Source organism: Eurosta solidaginis, chromosome 2 (genome assembly GCF_040869045.1).
Source record: "Eurosta solidaginis isolate ZX-2024a chromosome 2, ASM4086904v1, whole genome shotgun sequence".
NCBI lineage: Eukaryota > Metazoa > Arthropoda > Insecta > Diptera > Tephritidae > Eurosta > Eurosta solidaginis.
Genome location: NC_090320.1, coordinates 67,769,784 through 67,797,026, shown reverse-complemented (window position 1 = coordinate 67,797,026; position 27,243 = coordinate 67,769,784). Strand labels below are relative to the sequence as shown.

General features: G+C 37.4%; 1 protein-coding gene across 1 annotated transcript in view; it reads right to left on the bottom strand.

Annotated features, from left to right (window-relative positions):
• The window catches only part of DIP-kappa (Dpr-interacting protein kappa), a 421,153-nt gene that overhangs the window by 137,666 nt on the left and 256,244 nt on the right, over positions 1–27,243 (bottom strand). Inside the window, exons 4-8 of the mRNA XM_067769125.1 lie at positions 23,757–23,860; positions 22,652–22,859; positions 22,342–22,497; positions 19,611–19,739; positions 5,215–5,352 (exon numbers count right to left, since the gene is read on the bottom strand). Coding sequence (XP_067625226.1) covers positions 5,215–5,352; positions 19,611–19,739; positions 22,342–22,497; positions 22,652–22,859; positions 23,757–23,860 — 735 coding nt within the window. The remainder of the gene's footprint in view (positions 1–5,214; positions 5,353–19,610; positions 19,740–22,341; positions 22,498–22,651; positions 22,860–23,756; positions 23,861–27,243) is intronic.

Below are 27,243 nucleotides of genomic sequence, written 5' to 3'. Positions count from 1 at the left end.
AAGGATCTGCAAGGCACGAACTGCATTCCACAGGTTAGGCCGAGCATGGTGCTCTCGCGTATTGTCGATGAAAACAAAACTGAGGATTTATAACACCAGCGTGAAATCAGTTCTGTTATACGGGTCCGAAACCTGGCTTGTCTCTAACCGCATTAACCGACGACTGCAAACGTTTATAAACAAGTGTTTGAGAATAGTCTGCCGTATCTTCTGGCCAAGAACAATCAGCAACGCCGATCTACTGTCACTCACGAACAACCCTCCAATCTACACTGAAATTAAAAAACGTAAGTGGGGTTGGATCGGTCACACTCTCCGCAGAGAAGATGACAACGTTGCCAAAATGGTCTTCCAATGGAACCCACAAGGAAGCCGGCGCAGGGGGCGCCCTGGACAAACTTGGATGCGTACGATTCTCAATGAGAGCTCTTCCACCGCCACCTGGAATGAAATAAGACGTTTAGCGACTGATAGAAGTAGCTGGAGAGCGTTCGTCTCCGCCCTATGTTCCGGCTAGAAGCGATAAGTTGTGCTTCTGGATAGCTATGGTATTAGTTTTAACTTTTGCGATTGTCAACTAGATGTTCAATTCTATCTAGGAATACAACTATTAGCTCTATAAGGATTGGGAAGGCCCGTCAGAGCCATTCAAAAGAAAACGAGACTTGGCAAGGCGATTCCCTTTGGAGCGATTTTGTTAACATAATGCTGGAGAAAACAATCCTAGCAGCAGAACTAAGAGGGTTCTATCACTGTCGTAGGCTGATGATAGCTTCAACAAACGCGTCGTGATTTCGGCTTCTCTGGATTCGCTAAATAGGTAAACATTAGGTATTGCGGTAAATAAGGTACTTGTTGTCATCAAAGAAAGAATCGGCGCATATGCGCCTTGGTAGCCACGTCACTGTTGACGGATATAAATTCGAAACTGTGAAGGACATCGTCTATCTGAGAACCAGCATTAAGAACGCAAACACTGTTACCAGAAACGGCAAAACTTTCACGATCTCGATAAAGCCTATGATATCAATATCATCAGAATAGGTCAGAAATTGTACGCTCTTAAAATAGATTGTACCCTCGCGGGTTCGATCTCATCAACATTAATTGGGGCTTAAACGCCTAAGCGATTTTTGATAAAAAGTCACGCCCTGTTTTGCGATAACTGACGCCAATTGGAAACACCAAAAGCTGTCAAGTTTCCTCCACCTGTATCTTACATTTCAATGGAAGCCTCCCCCTTCCTCTATTCCAAACTGTTGTGTCGACTGAGACATTTTCTTGGCAGGACCTAATTTTATGTTTCATTGGAAAGCGTTTCATCGTGGCAGGTCTCAACCCTAGCGCACAACGGTTCGGGAACGCTTCCGGGATTTGGATTTTAGCCGCCTTTTACGACAGGCATACCTAGCAAAGGGTATATTGTAAGCGCTCATAACCCGAAGGGTACATACATATACTGCTAGAAATATCTTGTCCTGCATTTGCTTAAACAAGTCGCTCGATAGTGAGTCGCCTTGTTTGAAGCATTCTTATCGTTTCAAATGTTTCGCATAGGTCCCTCCGAGTCCTTGTTAGGACCTTATACGCGGTATTATGTAGGCTAATTCGGCAGTATCAGCGGATTGTGGGAGCATCTTTCTTGTGGATTAGGAAGGTCTTCGCGTTTTACCAGCTCGGCGGGTAGTCCATCGTTATCAGTGATTAAGATATCGGGTTCATCTTGTACCTGTCTGCCTAGCAATTCGGATAAGTGCTCCCTCCACATCTTTAGTAGATTATGTACATCGGTAACTAGGTCGCCGTTATGAATCCTTTAGAGGTCTTCCCTGGTCTGCTCAGAAATGATAGTTCCGACGACTTCATTACGTAAGGACACCGAGCCTTTATTAGCGTAAGAAAAGCTAACTGCATATGCCACAAAATCCACTGATGTCCAACCCCCTTTACCGAGTCTGCTTATCTCATACCAGCAGACAAAAGGCTGAAATAAGTCAATGAAAGTGAATCATATCGAGCGATATCTCTTTGCCAATGAAGAAACCACTTAGAAACAGCGATTTTTTGTTAATGCCATTTATTTCAACTTCCTTAAATCTTGGGTTTGACTTTCGATAGTGGTCATAACTTCCATTTACAACCCTAAATATTTATGAAATTGTATGTTGGAATAACGAGTACCAACCTTATCGGATCCAAATGGCACAAATTGGAGAAAACCTCGGAACCTATCTCTCTTTATAACGCCCGAACGCCAAAGAGAGTAATGAAATGCTGAACGTAATGTAGGGATACATCCAAATGTAGGGATACACCCCAAAAAATTTGTATCGCGCTACATTTTCACAACACGTACTATGACGATTGATTGTTGCATCCACGGTTACCATACCATGTTTTCATTTGGGACCAAAATTCATCGAAAAAGGGACCAAAACTCAAAAAAAGGACCAAATTTTTTCTTGATATAAAAAATAATGGAACTGAGAGTAATATGCATATAAAAAGTAAAAGACTGTGCCGACATACAATTATTATAAAACCAGTTTTACATTGTTAATTGTATTACATTTTTAAGACTTAAACTCCAATGTGCAGAGTAGTTTGGTTTTAGCAAGGTGCAGTTGAGAAATTTGGGCTACGCTGCCGCCGAACTATAATGCTTAGTTACTCACAAATGAGAAAAGCAGATATTTTTTCTCGTTTTTTTCTTACTTACTATTTTTTAAATTGTTAGTAGTATGGCAAAATGGACTTGAAATGTTCCTTAATTAGATGGTATACGGCAGACGAAATTTTCCTGGTTGTAACTCTTTACCCATGGTATGTATATCGCCACAAACTTACAGGAACGAGGACGAGGCTAGAAAATATAGCCGGATCACCTCCCACTGCTTCTAAATATGTGAGCCAACGAGTAGCAGTGATGCTAGGTATTAGTTTGGCTCAACATCACCACAGTAGTGAAAATCCTTGAACAAATTTGGAAAATGTTACTTTTCGTATGACACGTTTATATATTGCTACACAAACTCTCCATATCGTCGGTATGCTTGAATGCATAGCTTGAACATAAATTCTGTGGGTTGCACTTTAGTTTTATAAAATTATCAAGAGGCACACGTGCTTTTTTAAATAAATTTTAAATTAAGTGTTGTATCACTTTCATTTAGCTCAACCAGTGACAAAAATCTATGCTAAAAACTCTTTGGTAATCGATCGAAATATCTAATCACCAAAACATAATATTCCGTTCTGACGTCCGTTCTTTCATTAACTATTATTGAAAATTGGTTTTATGAAAAATCCGACATTACTCTTATATGTGTGCCTTTGCCTAAATTATCTGCTGCCGGAGTTGCCTTTGTGCTGCTAAATTTAATGATTAAATTATATTTAAATATGTTCAACACATACGTATGTAGTTAGCAATTGTGGGAAGAAGTCCATGAAGAGCGTAAAGCGGTATATAAAAAATGCCACGCCTTAATATAATAAAGCGCTCTATATTAGAATTTTTCGCTGACTTTTAGCCATACAAGCACGTTGACAGCCCCATTGTGCAATGAAAGTCGGCTCCCTCCAACCTTTACAGAAAGCAACTCATTGTTTGCTAAAAGCTATTTATTGCTATTGAATTACGTTTCGTTGCTGTCAATTCATTGTCATTGTTAAAATTTAATCTATTGTTATTTCTCATTGAATTTTCTCGCGATCGATTTACCAACTAATCTACAATACTAAATGAACTCAATAAAGCCACTTGAAAAAATTTAATTCCCACTTTTTAAAGAATAAATAAAAATGTTGGTATACCTAATAAGTAGATTTACGATTGAATTTTGTTATTCTGTACATAGACTTTGCGGTAAATTAGATTGAGTTGATAGAGTAGTCATAATACATTTTTTGTTTTTTATCTGCTAAACAGCGCGGTGGTGTGGTTCAAAGTTGGGGTTTATTGAAGAGCCCAAATACCAAGCTCGTGATGATGAGAAGAAAGACCTTCAATTAACGTGTTGGAAAGTTTTCTTTCCAGTACAACCGGGCGACGTTGGCCTGCCTTAAAACCTATTTGATAATATTCGTTGCTAGGGCCGGAGGGCTGGCGCAAGTGTGCGAAAATAGCAGAACATACTATACAGAGGGCGAAATTTGTAGCTGTCAAGAAAGCAGCAGAAATTCTAGACGAAACGTGATTAAGCTGCAGTCACGTCAATATATATATATTGATAGTCAGGCGGCGATCAAAGCAATAGTCTCACACAGCACCTCATTATGAAATGTTCTGAAAGAAGGAGAAACTTCGCTCAGGCCGAACCGTTCATTTATACTGTATTCCCAGTCACACAAAAATAAAAGGTTACGAAAATTCCGATGAGTTTGCAAAGGAGGGTGAAGCACTCGTTGAACTGACGGTAGGCGTTCCAATCCGTTTGAGAGAAATGAAAAGGAGACAGCGGATATATGTGAACTATCATGCAGGAAATGCGTGGCAGAAACATGGGAATTTAAATTTCTAAAATCATACGCAAATACCACGACGTTAGACTGAAAATGTTGCTCATGTCTTCAAAAAGGAAAAAACTTAAGGCTAACAATGGGCAAACTAACTGGACACTGCCTTCTGGCGTCACATGCTTTAAAGGAAGGCCTCGCCAATAACAGCATATCTGATAAGTGCGAACTGCAGGAAGTAACAATTGTTCGTGTCCTGCGTACGCGAACTCAAAGCTCCAGCTACTATAGGTTGCACAGTTCCATAACTCGATGCAGCAATTAAGCTAGGTCGCAGAAAACTAGAAAATAGTAGTTTTCATAAGTTCTGATACCTGACAGGGCTTCAGCTTTAGGGAGTAACAACATTTTTCTATGTACTATAAGCAGCAAGCTGGATAAATTCCCTAAAAACTTTTAGTGCATTACGAGCAGGACAAAATTATTTTATGACATAAGTCCCGGTTTTTGATAGACTCTTTCTCTTGGGGAGAAGAACAAAACCTCAAGCTAATTTGTATTATGGTCGTAGTTTTCCGTAAATATCTCGTTTTCTAAGTATTTTTCGTGCTTTTGGCATGTTCCAAATTAGAAGCGCATGGCATTCAGTACAATTTTTCGCTAAAATATTCGTCCATGGGGTTGAGAGTTTATCCGTTACCGTGCTGAAACCGTTTATGTGTTTAATTAAGTAAATAAGTTATTATTGAAACTCACCAGATATTATCATATCACCGCGTTCTGTGGTCCAATAGTTAATTGATGCTGGATAAGCTTCTGTGTGACATTCCAGTACTACATCCTGTCCAATATAAGCACCTTCCAGTTGATTGGGAATGGAGAGCATCGGTGGAACTATAAAGAGTTAAAAAAAATATTCAGGATTTTCGTGGAGTTAATTCAGTAATACATATATATGTTTATATACATAATAACTAATATATAAATTACCAGTTTGTATATCAACCTAAAGTTATATGGCAGAAGTTCATATGTCAAAGTAAATTCGTTAATGCAGTTTGTTTGTTAACTTGGTTCTGTTCTGTTGGTAACAAGAAAAATTAAACTTTGTTTCGAATTGTCTATCTATTATAGATATATTTGATATATATCGAAAATTTCACTTATGTACATCTTTTCTCTTTAGATGTATCACATATCTTATATAACCGATTATTCGTATTTGAAGAATGCGATAAGATTGTTAATCAGCTCTATTCAGAAGTGAAATAATATTGACATAAAGTTATTTTTCGCAAAAACATTGTCTACTATAATCGTAAACGTACCTTTTAGACCTCTTTTATGTGAGTGTGGCCTCTTACGGATATCGTAAATTTTTTCAGGATCAACAAGGCCAATCAGTTTATCAAATTTCATGAGGACAACCTTAACCGTTTTGATTTATGGCCAATAATTTTTGAAAGCGTGCACTTCCTATGTTTTCAATGAAAAATTCAACTAGTTTTTTGCCTGCCATGTAAAATTAGTATACCCATCGTGTAGTTGTACAGAAGGATTTTACAACATTGATTGGATAACGACAGTATGTAATGGCTTAGAAGTATCGTTATAGATATAGACTTCCATATATCAAAATTATCAGAATCGAAAAAAAATTTTGTTTGAGCCATGTCCGACCGTAAGTATTTAAATAACTTCACGAAAATTGGTATAATGTCTTCTTATCTGTAACCAGGATGGATTGGTATTGAACTATAAAAATCGAACTATTAACATGCCTACTCTTCGATATAGAAATTTCGAAAAATGGAGAAGATGTGACAATTTTCTACGGCGGATAAAGTGACGAAACTCGGTATGTGTGTTAACCTTATAACGAGTAACAGAGATATGAAAAGTTTCTGAAAAATGGGCGTGGTATTGAAATTTTGAACGCTTTTCTATCCGTTAAAGATATAGTATTGAAATTCCGCTTGGAGGTTGTCCTTGCCGCTATACATACAGTTTATTAAAAATAACAAAATCGGATGAAGACTACAACCACTTTAACACAAAACAAGTAAGAAAGGCTAAGTTCGGGTGAAACCGAACATTACATACTCAGCTAAGCACTTGAAACGCTGTTGTTGTTTGCTTTGTATGGTCAATATTTTTATAAGGCTGGGCAATAATATGGTTCGATTCTGAACTCATTTTCTTTTAAAAGAAGTAAAAAGGATACAGCGGCTACCACTAATAAAATTGAGCGGGTAAAAATTCAATTTAAAATGTTATACCAAATTTCATTCGGATTGGGAAACTTTTGTTCGACGTATGGCATTAAAAGTATTTTGGAGGGAGTAAAAACAAAAGGGGTGGGTCACGGCCATTTTCAAAATTTGTTTAAATATTGTTCTTAGCTCAACCATACCACTACTAAGGCAGGATATCAGTCAGATGTAGTTAAATACCATAGAGTTATTCCAAACTTTGAGGTTAGACCTCTCGGAAAAGTGGGCGTGGTCTTTAACCAATTTTGATTATGTTCACTCAGTCTATATAATTTGGCAATGATAGTGCCGTTGCCAAATTTAAATGTAATATCTCTAACGGCTTTACGCCTTGCTAAATTTCCAAATTTTCTTCTTTTAAATTTGAGTGGTGCCACGCCTATTTTCCAAACTTTTTTGGAATTTATGTTTAGCGTCATAAAAACAACCCACCTACCAAAATTTATTAGGTAGTAGTACTCATTTTTGGATTATCTAATTTTTTCCATTTTTCAAAATTTTTGATATCGAAAAAGTGCATGCGGTTATCGTTCGATTTCGCTCATTTTCAATATCAATCTATACTGTGTCTAGATGAGCCAGATAAACGTATAACGAATTTGGTGGAGATATCTCAATATTTGCCCAAGTTATCGTGTTAACGAACGGACAGAGGGACAGACGGATTGACGGACGGACATGGCTTAATCAAACATTTTCCGATGCTGATGATTTTGATATATGGATCAATTTGATACCTTTATATCTGTACAACCAACCGTTATATGCAATCAAATTTACAATAAGCTGTGTACAAACATAGCTGGGTATAAAAACGTATTCATATGTGTTCCCCTATGTATGTACATATCGAAGTGCCATTTGAAAGCTAGCGCCGAATTTTTCATGACTTTCGAATATTAGCACTTTCATCCGCTAATTAGCATATTCAGCTTATGAGTGTCGAAAAATGTTAACTGTCTTTCGTCAGATGTGTGTTTAATACTTAAGCAGGAAGACAAAACCTAAGCGCTATGGCTCATCAGCAATAAGCTGCAGGTGCAAGAAAGTTTTTAAAGCACGAATTTTTATACGTCCCCAATGTGAAATTTTCTTTTCCCTTGTAATATTCTAATAGACACCCATCAATGCATCTTCATGGAATATGTAGATAGAGCTGTAGCGTTGGCAAAATCTGAGATTTGCTGTTCTCTGATGGAATGCATATCTTCACAACATCCGTAGTATGCAGATATATTGGTATAAAGCTTTAACTATAAGGCATGTGAAGGTAAAGTCCCTATACATAATATATATCTACTGGCCATAAGGAAGGAAGCGGTGGCACAAGGAAAGTTTTATGAGAAGAAGAGGATGCTCACCGTACAGAGAGCGATAACTCCTCCACTCTGCTTAGGCACCTACTATCTCTGAGAGCTGTCTTTTACCTAATGAAATAGCAAGGCATTGGGGGCACTCCCTTACCGCGTATGGTCGCTACGGCTTTTATGGGTTCCAAAAAGAAAGATTTGTTAAATATGGTGGGCAATTGCCAATTAGACGCGCATGTGAGAAGCTCGCTGATAGCTCCGCTAATATTGCTGCAAATTTCTATCAACAAATCCGGTAGGGTTCCAAATATTTTTGCAGGAGCTTCATGCACTCCGCCGGTGCTGTCGCAGTATGGGTATAGCAGGATGCCAGGATAAATACCTGCTTATTCTTCTGCTTGATGGCCACCCCTGCGAGGTCGTGAGTAATGAAATCAGGCATCATATATGAGTGCAGATGTTTCCTTAACATGACTGCAGCTCGTACGCTTACTTCCGTTTAGGAAACGCCAAATACGCGAGCGCTGAGTCCAGAAACCTTTCATACCGATGAGGGACATGCCTCTGGATCAGCACCATGTCAAACGAACTCAATGGTTGGAAGGAGTTGGCTCGACCTCCTCCTATAAGGCGAAACGGCGTAGATCTCAGACCTAAACCGCTCAGCCACATATTCGGGCACTATCGAGTTCGGCTAAGCGCTAACACCACCGAAAAGGTGCTTACCCTAGTGAGGGCCAGTAAAAGAGTATCCTTACCAGCAAGAGCTACTTAGGATTAATGAAGCAAACGACAAGTTAGTAAGTTCGAATTTCGCAACAGTTATCAATAAGAGGGAATAACTGGCGTACTTTGCTATAAGACGGCAATGCATAACCTAACATACCATACGAAAACTAACACTTTCGGCCCATGATTGCGGAAAACTAGCAATTTCCTTTAAGGCTGACGAAGACTATCAATTAATTTTTTTCCTGTTTATTTGCAGGGTCTAGAGTTGTAACGAAACTTTGTCTAACGAAAACTTTTTGAAAAAAACTGAATCTGGCAACTCTAATGAAATTGAATAATGTGTGCGTGAGTTAACTAACGCTTTTGTGCCTTTATTCGTTGCAATATCATATCTGTGCAAAGGTCAGACATGAAGCCCATGCTGGTTGATAGAAATATATGTATTGATGGAAAAAAGCATCTTTTGCTTGAAAATATACTCAAACAACAACAAAATACCAAAAACTGGAACATGTTTTGTACAGAATATTTTAATCCATTACTTCGAAGCATTCCTCAGTAAAGAGTCCCAATCCAAGTCAGCTATATCCAAATTAACCTATGCAAGTTTTCACGTGTGAAATTGAAACTTGAACAATCACTTTCAGGCGAAACTTCACTAAAATTTTAGAACTCAAAAAGCATAATAAGAGGAATATGATGAATGGTAGTCTTAGAAATAGGATACAAACATTCGGTTGTAGAAAAATTTATATTAACATTAACGAAAATAAGATCAAGATATCTAGAAAGACTATTGGAAAAATGGTTCACTTGAGATAGAGTTTGAGCTTGTCATGTTGTAAACTACGCAAGACTCAGGAAAGCGAATAACAGTTTTTGGAAATGTAATGTTGTTGTCACAGGAAATTCACTCTAAGTTACATACATCTAGAATTATTAGAAACTAAGCCTACAATGTTGTCCACCTACATTTTATAGTTGTATTCAGCGCTTGCCGGTGGAATGTAGGAAGCACAGATAAGGAGATCAGACGCTCCACGTACACTGGCACATGTGATATGGAACATACTGTGGCGAACGTTGACATCACTATGCTGTTAGTAAATAATCACAATAACAAAAAGCAGCAAGCAGCGACACTTATGTACAAGGCGACGAAGAACATTCCACACACATAACCACCAGTAGCTCGAAGTGAAGAGATACATATCTCATATTCACATATGCAGCCATCAGCTAAGAGAATGGCTAGTTACACATACACACGCATATGGCTAGTAGAAAAGCAAAAGCTACAAATATACATGTATATAGCTGGTAACCAAGCATGAGGTACAACTGATCGCGAAACGACTAGACTTTAGGAGAATTTGGGTGAACGAGAAAACCGAGAGTATAAAAGCAGCGCAAGCTGAAGAATCAGTAATCAGTTTGATTTAAACACGCTATTAGATGTGAAGTGAGGTATAATTGTGCAGTTCTCCCAAAGTAATCTAAAAAGAACCAGTTTGCAATACTGAATATTGGATTAATTTATTCGACAGCTTAGCGATTCGAACTTTAGCAGAAGGTGCATAATAACCAGGATTTCCCTAAATTCATTACAATATGAAAGCATCAAAAACCCTAAAATTTAAACCAATCTTATATCTATCCAACTTCAAAAATATTTTAAAAATAAGTTTTTATTTATTCAATCAAAATATTGGATTTAGTTATCACAGCACGTGCATTTTACCACAATCCACATTTAGTGCCGTGTTTCAAACAAAAACGCAGAACTTTAAAGCAGTTCAATATATTTGTCTACCATCAAAACTTTTTAATTAAACAATTGATTTTTGTCTAACAATGCGAATAGAATTAAATGCAAAACAACAAACAACTTTTGCAAAGCTAATCACCAAAATACCATTACAATCGAATTCAAAATTATAACTATTTTAATATCAGATACTTTCATATGCCACAAAACACATTCGTACATACATATTGCACGTGTACCAAAAATAACAACAACAATATAAAACACATTTAATATGGAAAGGTTTGTGTGTCGCTCTTAGCATTCATTGCAAATTCTGTGGTATGTTATAACGGTGAGTGAATGTGCAACCGTTGTGGCTGCCAAGCATGTTGCACAAATTGTGGTAAAATTGATAGTACCTACGAGTTTTTCAAACAAAGCGAAAAAAACAGCCAAAAACAACACGTAGTTAGAAATTTTATTACTGTCGGCCAAAATTGAATGGGTGGTGTATAATATTTTTGTTTTTTTTTTTGCACCATTATGCATGTACGTTATAACAAAGTACAACAAATTAAAAACTTTTGATTGCAACAGAGTACCCAAGGAAAGCTATACGTCGAAGAACTACAATCGCAACAGACTGCCAATGATTTCATACCTGCCTTCTGAGAGCATTGGTAAAGTCAAGGGAATGCAGGAACAGTAGGAGCATATCTCTCAAGCACTTCGTACCGCCGACGAGGAGAAAATTGGTAAAAAGCAACCACAGAATATGAACTGGTACGATGAAGAATGCCGCCTTGCAACCGATAGAAAATACGCAAGCGCAACAAGAAGAGTTTGTGAACGCTAAAGCGAGTTCAAAAGGTAAGCGAAGGGACTTACCAAGAAGAAAAAAACAAAATCAGAAAGGTATGAGTGCAAGAAGCTTGAGCTGCTAGACACCAGGAATAAAAAATTATATAACACATGTATAAACAAGTAAGGAAGGTTAAGTTCGGGTGTAACCGAACATTACATACTAAGTTGAGAGCTATGGTGACAACATAAGGGAAAATAACCATGTAGGAAAATGAACCGAGGGAAACCCTGGAATGTGTTTGTATGACATGTGTATCAAATGAAAGGCATTAAAGAGTATTTTATGAGGGAGTGGGCCATAGTTCTATACGTGGGCGCCATTTAGGGATATAGCCATAAAGGTGGATATGGGTTGACTCTAGAATGCGTTTGTACGATATGGGTATCAAATGAAAGGTGTTAATGAGTATTTTAAAAGGGAGTAATCCTTAGTTCCATAGGTGGACGCCGTTTGGAGATCTCGCCAGAAAGGTGGACCAGGGGTGATCCTAGAATTTGTTTGTACAATATGGGCATCAAACGAATGGTGTTAATGAGTATTTTAAAAGGGAGTGGGCCTTAGTTCTATAGGTGGATGCCGTTGCGAAATATCGCCATAAAGGTGGACCAGGGGTGATTCTAGAATGCGTTTGTACGATATGGGTATCAAATGAAAGGTGTTAATGCGTACTTTAAAAGGGAGTAATCCTTAGTTCCATAGGTGGACGCCGTTTGGAGATCTCGCCAGAAAGGTGGACCAGGGGTGATCCTAGAATTTGTTTGTACAATATGGGCATCAAACGAATGGTGTTAATGAGTATTTTAAAAGGGAGTGGGCCTTAGTTCTATAGGTGGATGCCGTTGCGAAATATCGCCATAAAGGTGGACCAGGGGTGATTCTAGAATGCGTTTGTACGATATGGGTATCAAATGAAAGGTGTTAATGAGTATTTTAAAAGGGAGTAATCCTTAGTTCCATAGGTGGACGCCGTTTCGAGATATCGCCATAAAGGTGGACCAGGGGTGACCTTAGAATTTGTTTGTAAAATATGGGTATCAAAAGAAAGGTGTTAATGAGTATTTTAAAAGGGAGTAATCCTTAGTTCCATAGGTGGACGCCGTTTCGAGATATCGCCATAAAGGTGGACCAGGGGTGACCTTAGAATTTGTTTGTACAATATGGGCATCAAAAGAAAGGTTTTAATGAGTATTTTAAAAGGGAGTAATCCTTAGTTCCATAGGTGGACGCCGTTTCGAGATATCGCCAGAAAGGTGGACCAGGGGTGATCCTAGAATTTGTTTGTACAATATGGGCATCAAACGAATGGTGTTAATGAGTATTTTAAAAGGGAGTGGGCCTTAGTTCTATAGGTGGATGCCGTTGCGAAATATCGCCGTAAAGGTGGACCAGGGGTGAATCTGGAATGTGTTTGTACGATATGGGTATCAAATGAAAGGTATTAATGAGGGTTTTAAAAGGGAGTGGTGGTTGCTGTATAGGTGGACGCCGTTTCGAGATATCGCCATAAAGGTGGACCAGGGGTGACCTTAGAATTTGTTTGTACAATATGGGTATCAAAAGAAAGGTGTTAATGAGTATTTTTAAAAGGGAGTAATCCTTAGTCCCATAGGTGGACGCCGTTTCGAGATATCGCCATAAAGGTGGAGCAGGGGTGACCCTAGAATTTGTTTGTATAATATGGGTATCAAAAAAAAGGTGCTAATGAGTATTTTAAAAGGGAGTGATCCTTAGTTCCATAGGTGGACGCCGTTTCGAGATATCGCCATAAAGGTGGACCAGGGGTGACCTTAGAATTTGTTTGTACAATATGGGTATCAAAAGAAAGGTGTTAATGAGTATTTTAAAAGGGAGTGGGCCTTAGTTCTATAGGTGGACGCCGTTTCGAAATATCGCCATTAAGGTGGACCAGGGGTGACTCTAGAATGTGTTTGTACGATATGGGTATCAAATTAAAGGTATTAATGAGGGGTTTAAAAGGGAGTGGTGGTTGTTGTATAGGTGGTCGCATTTTCGAGATATCGCCATAAAGGCGTACCAGGGGTGACCCTAGAGTTTGTTTGTACAATATGGGTATCAAAAGAAAGGTGTTAATGAGTATTTTAAAAGGGAGTGGGCCCTAGTTCTATAGGTGGAAGCCTTTTCGAGATATCGCCATAAAGATGGACCAGGGGTGACTCTAGAATATGTTTGTACGATATGGGTATCAAATGAAAGGTGTTAATGAGTATTTTAAAAGGGCGTGGGGCTTAGTTCTCTAGGTGGACGCCTTTTCGAGATATCGCCATAAAGGTGGACCAGGGGTGACTCTAGAATGTGTTTGTACGATATTGGTATCAAATTAAAGGTATTAATGAGAGTTTTAAAAGGGAGTGGTGGTAGTTATATATATATATATATATATCGACCAAAATGTGGACAAGGGTTACCCAGAACATCTTCTGTTGGATACCGCTAATTTATTTATATATGTAATACCTGCAAAGATTTCAAGGGTTTTTATTTCTCCCTGCAGAACATTTTCATTTTCTTCTACTTAATATGGTAGGAGTCACAACCATTTTACAAAGTTTTTTCCAAAATTATATTTCGCGTCAATAAACCAATCCAATTACCATGTTTCATCCCTTTTTTCGTATTTGGTATAGAATTATGGAATTTTTTTAATTTTTCGGAATTTTCGATATCGAAAAAGTGGGCGTGGTCATAGTCGGATCTCGTTCATTTTTTAAACCAAGATAAAGTGCGTTCAGATAAGTACGTGAACTAAGTTCAGTAAAGATATGTCGATTTTTGCTGTAGTTATCATGTTAACGGCCATGCGGAAGGACAGACGGACGACCGTGTATAAAAACTGGGCGTGGCTTCAACTGATTTCGCCCATTTTCACAGAAAGCAGTTAACGTCATAAAATCTATGCCCCTACCAAATTTCAAAAGGATTGGTAAATTTTTGTTCGACTTATGGCATTAAAAGTATCCTAGACAAATTAAATGAAAAAGGGCGGAGCCACGTCCATTTTGAAATTTTCTTTTATTTTTGTATTTTGTTGCACCATATCATTACTGGAGTTGAATGTTGACATAATTTACTTACATATATACTGTAAAGATATTAAATTTTGTTTTTAAATTTTACTTTAAAAATTTTTTTTTTTTAAAGTGGGCGTGGTCCTTCTCCGATTTTGCTAATTTTTATTAAGCGTATATATAGTAATAGGAGTAACGTTCCTGCCAAATTTCATCATGATATCTTCAACGACTGCCAAATTACAGCTTGCAAATATTAAATTACCTTCTTTTAAAAGTGGGCGGTGCCACGCCCATTGTCCAAAATTTTTCTAATTTTCTATTCTGCGTCATAAGTTCAACCCACCTACCAAGTTTCGTCGCTTTATCTCTCTTTTGTAATGAATTATCGCAATTTTTCGGTTTTTCGAAATTTTCGATATCGAAAAAGTGGGCGTGGTTATTCCGATATCGTTCATTTTAAATAGCGATCTGAGATGAGTGCTCAGAAACCTACATAACTAATTTCATCAAGATACCTCAAAATTTACTCAAGTTATCGTGTTAACGGACGGACGGACGGACATGGCTAAATCAAATTTTTTTTCGATCCTGATGATTTTGATATATGGAAGTCTATATTTATCTCGATTCCTTTATACCTGTACAACCAACCGTTATGCAATCAAACTTAATATACTCTGTGAGCTCTTCTCAACTGAGTATAATAAAATTTCGCGACAGGTATGTAGAAGGCTTCAATTCCGGGGAAAACTCCTGTAAGAACGAAAACAGCGAATTTGTAACCGATGTCCAGAAAGTGCTCAGATTACGGCAGGGTCCCCCTGCGGGCTAGGGGTCAGGAGTAGGTATACTGATCATAAATTGCGATCATAATACCAAGTAACAAATTGTCGTCATCGTATTAGTGACGAAATAAAAGGCTAACCAATCCTGGAGTGGTGTTTAATTGAAAAAGAGAAGGGTGGACGCTGTGTACCGCCTGCGATACCCTAGCATGATCTTTAAAAACTGTACCGCGGAGTGTAGGATTAGCCAGTTGCAGTCTGATGCAATGTATCGTATGATGCTTGTATTCAGGTTTGAAACTCCTACCTTGAGGATTCGGATGAATCGTGATGGTTGTGGTTTCATGTCGTATTTTGGATTCCTTTGGCTTGTCCTTAATACGACGAATTCACTTTCGTGGAAAGTGACATAGCATACTTTTGAACCTATGCAGTCGCTTCTTCGTTGGAGTGGCAATAAAGTATTCTCTTCGGAGTAATGCGGTCGCTTCAGCCTTCGAATCATACAATAAAGCATACTCTTGGGAGTAATGTTGGCTTCTTCAATGGAAGGTTGGCATAAAGTTTACTCGTGGTCTTTCCACATGGGTAAACTGCCTCTTTTCTGGTCTGTGTACAAGTATGTAATTAAAAGACTATTCTGCGGAAGGTCAAAGAAACGGTTGACCACATCCCGAAATTGTGAATGTTGAGTATAAAAATTGGTTGATAAATAAAGCAGAACAAAAATTAGCTGGAAACAAGTAAAAAGGTCTAAGTTTGGGTGAAACCGAACATTACATACCCAGCTGTACACTTGAAATGCTGTTGTTGTTTGTTTTGTGTGGTTAATAGTGTTACAAGGGTGGGCAATAATACATATACATATGGTTCTATTCTGAACGAATTTTTCTTCGAGTTCCTGAAACATAGAAAATTGCTTAGTCAGACAAGGGGTGGTGCAACGCCCATTTTTTAAAATGTGAAGTTTTTCCTATTTATTTTTATAAATCCACTTGGGAAATGAAATACCATTGATATAAAACTCTTTTTAGCAAAGATATAGCTTATTTTACCGTCCACGACCCTTTTAAAAATCTTTTATATAAAAGTGGGCCTGGTCCTTAACCGATTCCGTTAATATTTTCTTAAAAGCATTCCTTATAGTAAAAGCAACCTCTCTGCCGAATTTTATTACGATAGGTTTTGATTTATGATTAATAATATTTGTAAAACTGATTTTATCACAAGTGGGCGGTGCCATGCCCATTTTAAATTTTTTTTTCAAATTTTTATCAAGAGTCTGCATATCAGTCCACACGTCAAATTTCAACATTCTATGCGTTATTTACTAAATAATCAGGTATTTTGTCTTGTCCAAAATGCTATATATATAAAAAGTGGGCGTGGTTATCATCCGATTTCGCTCATTTTCAACACCAATCTATTCTGGTTCCAGATAAGCTCTTGTACCAAAATTTGGTGAAGATATCTTAATATTTACTCAAATTATCGTGTTAATGGACAGACGGACGGACGGGCATGGCTCAGTCAAATTTTTTTTCGACACTGATGATTTTGATATATGGAAGTCTATATCTATCTCGATTCCTTTATACCTGTATAACCAACCGTTATCCAATCAAAGTTATAATACCCTGTGTATAAGTACCGCTGGGTATAAAAAAGTTGATATATCTGGTAGTATCAAAATAGCACAAATGTTCTGTCGTTGTAGATATTTATTGATAATTATAAGAGTGGGTTAGTGTTCACCCTTCTTTTTGAAATTTTTTGAAACTTCGTTAGACCAAGTCGACCACATCATCTGATACTTGAGCGAATATGATTAGTACTTGTGATAAATGAAGATGTATCTATGATACATCGTAGTCTTTTTTCACAAAGAACGGACATTTCAATCCTGTGTAAATGTTATCAATATACTGTAATAGTGGTAGATGCTACGTGATGCATTTCTATCAGATGGGTTGACCAGGTTGTAATCACATCCCTAAATTGTGATCGAGGTATTTTCTGATATTCAGAATGGGTTTATCACAACCCCTAATACATGTATTAAAATTGTGTAATAGTATCATGTATCTGATGAGCACAAAATCCAGAACATGGTACTGCGATATAGATACTGAGAATTAGAATCGTAGTGAAATTCAGGGTGGAGTTGCCTCAAAACCGGATGCCATTGTTCTTGATAGACTCCATATGTAACCAAGGTAAGAATTTGTAATTGAAAAGCGCGATTACAAGCTATGTTGGTACCGATGATTCGGCTAAGAAGTGTTGAGGTAAGCAACATGGAGCCGATAGTTGGGCCACTGATCATGCAATTAGATCCGTGTCTTACACCACGGGGTTGAGTCATCCACTGGCAGGTACTCACGTTAAGCACCTATCGTAATTACGGAAGGGTAACTTCTGTGCTCTCCTAAATGGAGACAACAATGTGCCGCCCAGAGATGATGAGCCCGGAAACCGCAATTGATTATGATGGAATTATTGTCCTCACACATATCCGATTCAGACGAAATCAGAATAGCAATAACAAGCGCCATCTGTCATGGTATTGGTATTTTTGAAAGGGACTTTCACAGTTATAAGGAAAGTACGTGAAGCGTCGGTTTGTGACTCTCGAAACACAGAACAAAGCTTTCTTCAAAAAAATATTCTAGTTATCCCAAAGCAACATTTGTTGGTGAGAGTTGTTTTCGTTCTGGTTTCTAAATAGACGTTTTTTTCGCTGATAATATGGCTCCTACTAGTCTCACTCAACCTTTTTTTAAGAAGTTGAGGTTGCATCTCCGTCCGTGTCGCCCTTTTTCGCTTTAAACGATATTTCTACGAAGCCGGCTCTATCGTAAGCATTCGCACTTCTGGTATCCGACCCTTTTATTACCCCGATTATCAGTGTCTTATGATTTTGGGAGTAAAGGCCATCCAGAATTTTGGGTACACACTGGTTCATCGGGCTAAAATCTGTTACTAGTCTCCATGCCCATCTGCCTAATTTTTCATATTCCCAGTGATCTTGCTGCTGTCTAAACGTTTCCTCCTTTTTCCACCGCTTTTTAGGCATGAAGATTATTCTGGTGATTACCTGCCGTTAGGCGGTAGTAGCGTGCTTCGACTACCATAGTGAAGGTCCTGGCAGTGGTTTGGCAACAAAGTGTTTGTATTTCTGCAATGAAAATCGGCTCAGTAAAAATTAATCTACCTCGCCTGCCTATGGCATAAAACATGTAGGTCCCGTCCTTCTAAATTGTAGAAAAAATTAAAAAAGAGCACAATGTGAATTAGCAGGGAAGATCGGCCAAAACCTCCTCATAGATAAAACGCCTTATATGACGGGGCAACCATCCTCATCTTAAATGCAGTACATTAGCGTTAATTGGGTAGTTTCTAGCAGAGCTTACGTTTTTCTTTTTGTTAACCCTACGCTGGGACTAAGAGGGACCTGTTTTTGTTGTTGTAGCGATAAAGATAGCCCCCGAGGGTTTTCGTGAGCATTATGGATATTGATGGTCCTTTGCCAGACATATATCCGTTACGCTCCGATAACAAGACCTATTTAGGTACAAGCCCGACCATTTCGGGAACGATTTAATATAACCACATTGAAGCTTCTTGACCATTTCGCCTCACTCCTATTTCATGCAGAGCTTGGGGACGCCAGAGCCTGAAACAGGATAAGTGAGGCTGACAATCAGGTTCAAGAAGCTATAAATTATCCTAGCAACCCCTTAAAAAGTTTACGCCACACTCCTTCAATCATTTGTGTATTTTATTCGCCTTTTACGACAGGCATACCTACCGCGGGTATATTCTACCCGCTGGGAGATTTGGCACAATTGATCTAAGGGCTTAGTGCTTCCCTTAAAATCAATTCTATTATTTTCTCTTCTAATGCCAATCTCTCATGAAAATTCTACATATAGCCTGCTGCAAAACTACTGTTGCCCATTGTATTTACTTGAGTAGTTGTTGCGATCAGAAACTTTTGTTTGTAGAGTATATATTTATGTATATTAGATTTCTACATAGGGATACATTCACATGTATGAGTGTTATTGTTTGGCCCTACATTTTTGGCAATTGTAACTTTGGCAGCCAGATTTAATTAAAATATTTTGCTGGTTTGGCCCAGTCAACGTGCGCGGGCCACAGTAAAAGTTTTAGCAGCTCAGCGTGAGAAATTAGTGCTGCATTGTATGATTTCATATGGAGTTTTAAGCAGTTGAAAATATAATTTTTTTTTCTCTTTCGAGTACTTAGAACTAATCACTAAAAACTATTAATTTAATTCTAGAACAAACAAATACTTATTTATTCAAAAGTTTGTGCCAAAAAACGAAAAAGGGATGTTGCAAAAAGTTTGTTCTACATTAGAGTAGTAGGTATTTGTACTTACATTGTACTCGCAGGTGTACACGCTTGCTGATGGATGGAGGTACTCCATTTGATGCCACACATAAATACGCCGCCATATGCAATCGACTAACTTTGGTTATGTAGAGCATTTCGCCATCAACAACATTGACTGAAAAAGATAATGTGGGATTTACATTATTAACTAGGCTATGAAGTCTTGCAAATACTTTGTTATTAAGATTTACTGTTTCATTCTGTTTAGCGAACGAGACGCTTAACGAACGATTACTGCGTTGGAGATATCGTTTGCTAAACGTACTCTGAAGCTTATGGCCTCGTCAGAATTTATTTTCTCATATGCGAGAGTTTGATGTAGAAGCAAACATCGTCGTAACCGCGTAATTTGTTGCGTTTGTAAATATAAACAGATCTTCAGACTTAACAGTTGAAACTTATTCTGACTTGTAAATTTATATACAAAATTTTACGAATTTGTTATAAACATTCTTACTATATAAGAAAAATAATTGCTAACAAATTTCTTCTGCTATTCATTTGTTAAAATGCAGTTTTTATTGTGAAAAACATTGAAAAAGTATCAACAAGTAACAAAACTAATTTCTCTTGCAAAGTCTGAAAGCACTAATAGACAAAACAAATGTCAAATTCTTCATCTTATTCTTTACATGTAGCAAAATTTAAGAATTGCCTTTTGTCCCTTATTCTGACAAGCTCGGCATGCGTATTTTATAGGGTTGTCTATCATACATAATTGCCTTTGAATTCTACTACGATCGGAGTAGATTTTACAATAGTTTAGTAGTATAATAACTATACAAGCCGCATCCAGAATTTTTCAGACAAAAGGATTAACTGTATTTAATTAGCGAGGCATGCTCTTATTTCATTATAAAATTGTTTTGTTATTGATATTAGGATTAAGGATTAACGTAACTTTTTATTGCCCAAAATAGTATAGAAACAATTTTGCAGAAAAAAAAAATTTTTTTACAAGTAAATACTAGCGAATAGAGCTGCCGAAAAAGTGAGGTTATGTTGTTGACATCACCTTTATTATTGCATTATGCTTTACTTTAATCGCCTACTGTGAACTTTGACCTTTGTTTGTTGTGATTTTTGCTTTCACAGCAGCTGTTCATCATATAGAATGCCGAGATAACTTAGGAGTCGGCTGTTATCGTTTTGATTATCGTTTTGCCTGTCATACTGCTAACTGTGCAACAAACAGACGAACGTCGATCGTTTTCAGCACGAGAGCATCAACGGTAATGAGGATGAAATGGCCGAGGATCGAAGACGGTGAACCTTCGGTTAATGTTAACTGACACTTTATTTGACAAAAATCGTTTGAAGATCTGGTAAATAAGGTGTCAGCGTTAACCGGAGATGGTGAAAACGGTTCTTTAAGCTTTTCAATAATTAGGCACCTCTTATATATGAATATGGGGCTTTTCGCGTCAAGTGTTCCCACTAAAGATACGATTTCGATACGATAATTTGCTATGTCGATACTTTTGATATTCGAAACCCATATTTTATACCAGGTACCTTTATGCAAAAAACTTTCTGGCATCGATTAGATACCTATTCAGGCCTTTTACTCCAATTCACGATGAGATAAAGGGTTACGCCACTTAGATTGAAGAGCCATTGCCAGAGCGACGCATTCGCAGGGATATAAAGCGGAACTTCACCCTTCGGCTCATAAAAGCGACAGATTTGTATGACGAATAGATTTAGCTTAATTAGGTGATATCGTAGACTACAGTATCTCATAGAGTACCCCGTGAGTGCTCGTAGGTCTACTCTGCTTAGATTAATGAGCTTGGCTGGTACTATCATTGTTGGGAGTATGAAAAATTTGGCAGTTATTGCGCTGAGCATTCAATCCAGTGTTATTTGCACTGCTTTGTTTTACAGTCACTTATGGTTTCCCTTGTATGTGCCTTTGTGAGTATACAAATTAGTAGTTGTGGTAGTCTGCATAGTCGTTAGTTTCATGTCTCTGACGCACTGGGACCCATCCCAACAAAAACATTGTGTTTGATTCCTAGATAATTTAGAACTCCTATCCATTCATCCAGTCGCTTAGAAGTAATTGTGTAAAAATGCAACGCACACAAGGCTGCCCGGCTGTCTGACATAATGAGGATACTTCCCGAGGATAAGCTCATTTTGATTCGATAATATCGGGTATCCGATACTTATAGGGCGATACCAACTTGAAATGATTACCGTTTCGGTACTTTGCATTTGATATCGTATCCCTTGTTCTCGCCTGAAAAACTTGATATCGCCAAAATCCACGAAATTTGGTGAAAAGGGTTTACTGAACATTAACTGTGAAAAAGAACAGGTTGCGATGATGTAGGTTCTCGAAATTTCGCAATATTTATACTTAGATGAAAAATGTAATGATTTCTGTAGTTTTTTCCGTAATTTTTCTAAACAAAAAGTTGAACAGCTTTTGTATTATTTTAGTGGTGAGCGAACTGAGAGCCGCTGAGAATTCATGTTTGTTTTTAGGAAACCAACTAATAGTAAGCAAGTACTTCAGTATTTTCTGCTGGCTACTTACAGAGAACATATACTATACAATTCTTTTCTCGACTAGTTTAATATAAAGCAATGTATCGAGGTCTGGCTTTTACAAGAGAGAATAACTTCCAGAGAAAAGAGTTTTTGTATTCTTGTTTGGAAGCAACGTCTTTTAAGAAAAAATAAGCTACCATTCTAAAGATCTTACTCACCATGCTCGCCTCCAATTAACATTTCCTCGCCGTCCTCACGACGCCACATCACATACGGATCGGGATATCCGCGAGCTTTGCATACCAATGTCACATTCAGACCCTCGCGAACAACCATATCGTTGCTGGTCATGCTTTCCATGATAATAGGAGGCACTGACGGGAAAACAAATACGTTTAATTAAAAAAACTTGTAAAGAAGGCTTTGAAATATATTTTTAGAGGAGAGTGTATAGAAATAAGCATCTAAGCAAACAAAACATGAAAGCAGTTGAAGATTCAGTACCACTATTTTAGTTCCGCAACTTACCCACTACTTGCAGATAGCCCTTCTGCGACCGCATCGGATCCGTATTCACCTGACACATATACCAACCTCGATCACTTTCTTCCACTTCTCGTATATGCAAATACCAAGAACGATGATCGTTATAACTTAAACTTATGCGATTATTCTGTGATATAACATTGTGATGTATGGAGAGAATCGTTTGTGTATCCACACGTACCCAAGCGACCTAAATTTGATACAGCAAAAGATATTCACAACCCTTAAAACTTGTATAGAAATTGTAGAATTGCATCTTATATCTGATAAGCGAAATGATCAGAATATGAACCAGCGAATTATTTATGCTTGGCTTTGAATGGTATATGAACTCAGGGTGGAGTTGTCGTATCTTATGAAGGTAATACCTCCGAATACAAACTATTTGGTACCAACAATTGTGCACTGAAGTGTTTGACAGGGAACATGGAGCCTTCATTGGATAATTAGATCCGTTGTGTGTTTAACGTTAAGCATTTAATTTTAACTAATGCAACCTTTTCATGCATAATTTTTTACCCAACAACAACTTTGAATAAAAACTTGCTCTGAAGGTGTTAACACACGCCAGATTTTATTGCTGGAACTCATTACTTTAAGAAGTCGGGTTCACTGGAAAAGCGGACGGGCACCCTGTCGCTTGTGCTCGGCAACTTGCTTTGTACTGACGTTCCTATTTTACAAATTCTTTTTTTGTAAAGAGCCAATGACTGTCAGACCTTCGTCATTTTATGAAAGCTGAAATTTCGTCAGCGGAAGTAGGAAAGATGGTATACTATGAATCTTCAGTCATATTGACGTTAGCAGATATATTGCCGAAAATGGGCAAAACATTGGACTTCTTTTCGTCAGGCTGATTTTCGTATATTGTATTCTTAACGATATTTGAAGTCCCTAGGCTGATTGCCAGACACTTTCAATAGTGGCTTTGTCCAGACAGACGCAGTTCAGCTTTCGGTTAGCGGCTGAATAAGGAATGATCCAATGCAAATATTTTAATGGGAAGTTTAATGAAGTTAAGGTCTTAAGTTCATATCGAATATTTTTATTTAGAAAGTATTTTGATAGGTAAGTGGTTTTTAGTTACCTTATATCCTTTCAGGTTATCTACAATGCACGCCATTAATGCGTCTCGCCCCACTGACACCGTCACATTATTGATAGGTTCCGGAAATCCAGGTAAGTCGGGATCTGTAAAGATAGAATTTAAATGTAATTGTATAACTGTCATGAACGTGGATTTTAGAATATTTGGAAAATGAGTTGGATATCAACGTGTCAACTAAACATTTCCCTTAGGGTGAGGAATGATTGGATAAATATGTTGAATATCAATTTGAAAACTAACAAGTAGGGAAGGTTAAGTTCGGGTGCAACCGAACATTACATACTCAGTTGAGAGCTATGGAGACAACATAAGGGAAAATAACCATGGAACCAGGAAAATGAACCGAGGGAAACCCTGGAATGTGTTTGTATGACATGTGTATCAAATGAAAGGCATTAAAGAGTATTTTATGAGAGAGCGGGTCATAGTTCTATAAGTGGACGTCATTTAGGGATATCGCCATAAAGGTGGATCAGGGTTGACTCTAGAATTTGTTTCTACGATATGGGTATCAAATTAATGGTATTAATGATGGTTTTAAAAGGGAGTGGTGGTAGTTGTATAGGTTGTCGCCTTTTCGAGATATCGCCATAAAGGTGGACCAGGGGTAACTCTAGAATGTGTTTGTACGATATTGGTATCAAATTAAAGGTATTAATGAGTATTTGAAAAGGGCATGTGGCTTAGTTCTACAGGTGGACGCCTTTTCGAGATATCGCCATAAAGGTGGACCAGGGGTGACTCTAGAATGTGTTTGTACGATATTGGTATCAAATTAAAGGTATTAATGAGAGTTTTAAAAGGGAGTGGTGGTAGTTGTATAGGTGATCGCCTTTTCGAAATATTGCCATAAAGGTGGACATGGGGTGACTCTAGAATGCGTTTGTACAATATGGGTATCAAATGCAAAGTGTTAATGAGTATTTTAAAAGGGAGTGGGCCTTAGTTCTATAGGTGGACGCCGTTTCGAAATATCGCCGTAAAGGTGGACCAGGGGTGACTCTGAGATATGTTTGTACGATATTGGTATCAAATTAAAGGTATTAATGAGAGTTTTAAAAGGGAGTGGTGGTAGTTGTATAGGTGATCGCCTTTTCGAAATATTGCCATAAAGGTGGACCAGCGGTGACTCTAGAATGCGTTTGTACAATATGGATATCAAATGCAAGGTGTTAATGAGTATTTGAAAAGGGCATGTGGCTTAGTTCTATAGGTGGACGCCTTTTCGAGATATCGCCATAAAGGTGGACCAGGGGTGACTCTAGAATGTGTTTGTACGATATTGGTATCAAATTAAAGGTATTAATGAGAGTTTTAAAAGGGAGTGGTGGTAGTTGTATAGGTGGTCGCCTTTTCCAGATATCGACCAAAATGTGGACCAGGGTGACCCAGAACATCATCTGTTGGATACCGCTAATTTATTTATATATGTAATACCTGCCAAGATTTCAAGGGTTTTTTATTTCGCCCTGCAGAACTTTTTCATTTTCTTCTACTTAATATGGTAGGTGTCACAACCATTTTACAAAGTTTTTTCTAAAGTTATATTTCGCGTTAATAAACCAATCCAATTACCATGTTTCATCCCTTTTTTCGTATTTGGTATAGAATTATGACATTTTTTTCATTTTTCGTAATATTCGATATCGAAAAAGTGGGCGTGACTATGACGAATTTCGTTCATTTTTTACACCAAGATAAAGTGAGTTCAGGTAAGTACGTGAACTAAGTTCAGTAAAGATATGTCGATTTTTGCTCAAGTTATCGTGTTAACGGCCATGCGGAAGGACAGACGGATGACTGTGTATAAAAACTGGGCGCGGCTTCAACCGATTTCGCCCATTTTCACAGAAAACAGTTAGCGTCATAAAATCTATGCCCCTACCAAATTTCAAAAGGATCGGTCAATTTTTGTTGGACTTATGGCATTAAAGGTATCCTAGACAAATTAAATGAAAAAGGGCTGAGCCACGTCCATTTTGAAATTTTTTTTTATTTTTGTATTTTGTTGCACCATGTCATTACTGGAGTTGAATGTTGACATTATTTACTTATATACTTAAAGATATTAAATTTTTTGTTAAAATTTTAGTTTAAAAAAATTTTTTTTTAAAAGTGGGCGTGGTCCTTCTCCGATTTTGCTAATTTTTATTAGGCGTACATATAGTAATAGGAGTAAGGTTCCTGCCAAATTTCATCATGATATCTTCAACGACTGCCAAATTACAGCTTGCAAAATTTTAAATTACCTTCTTTTCAAAGTGGGCGGTGCCACGCCCATTGTCCAAAATTATACTAATTTTCTATTCTACGTGATAAGTTTAATTCACCTACCAAGTTTCATAGCTTAATCCGTATTTGGTAATGAATTATCGCACTTTTTCAATTTTTCGAAATTTTCGATATCGAAAAAGTGGGCGTGGTTATTGTCCGATATCTTTCATTTTAAATAGCGATCTGAGATGAGTGCTCAGGAACCTACATACCAAATTTAATCAAGATACCTCAAAATTTACTGAAGTTATCGTGTTAACGGACAGACGGACGGACGGACGGACATGGCTCAATCGAATTTTTTTTCGAATCAAACTTAATATACTCTGTGAGCTCTGCTCAACTGAGTTTAAAAATTTCTCAAAATTTGAAGAATAATTGTAAAGCAAGTAAGGGATATCAATTTGAGAACTAAAAATTTCTCAAAAGTTGGCGAAATATTTGCTTAATGTTGTTGAAGATTAACTAGAGAAGAATAACTTTCTCAGAATATACCAAGGGTTGGATATCAATTGGAACATGACGTTTGAGATAAACTTGAAAATCATAAGTTTCTTTAAATTTCTCAAAAGTTTGAGAGTAATTGAAGAATAAGTTGGATATATACTTGTGAGCTTAAAATATATCGAACACTGCAGGATAATTGAATAGTGGTATTGGGTATCAACCAGAGAACTAAAAATTTATTCGAAGTTGAAAAAAAAATTTTTTTAAATGGTTGGAATGATGTTGATAACAACTTGAGATACATAGATTTCTTCGAGAGAAATTTTCGACATGAAGAATGAATCGGATGTCAACTTGTGAACTTTAAATTTCTCAAAACCTGGGGAATAATTGGAGAGTGATATTGGATATAGATAAGAGAACTAAAATTTTCTTTAAAGATGAAGAATAAATGGTGAAAGGTGTTGGATAGAAACTTGTGGTGAATTAAAAATTTCTCAAAAGAATGATGTTGTTAACCACTTGAATGGAAGCTCACATCGTGCAAAGAAGTGGAACAGAAGCGTCCTCTGGCTATTCCATAAGAGGGGCGATCACACAAATCGTAGCAATTACAATAGAATAAGTCTGCTTAGGGTGGCGCAAAGCTTGGATATGTATGCTTTTGAAAGTTAAGAGGCGTGAACTTGTGCTTTTCTTAAAACCTGACTACCCTTGATTTAATTCAGAGATAAGGCGATTTTAA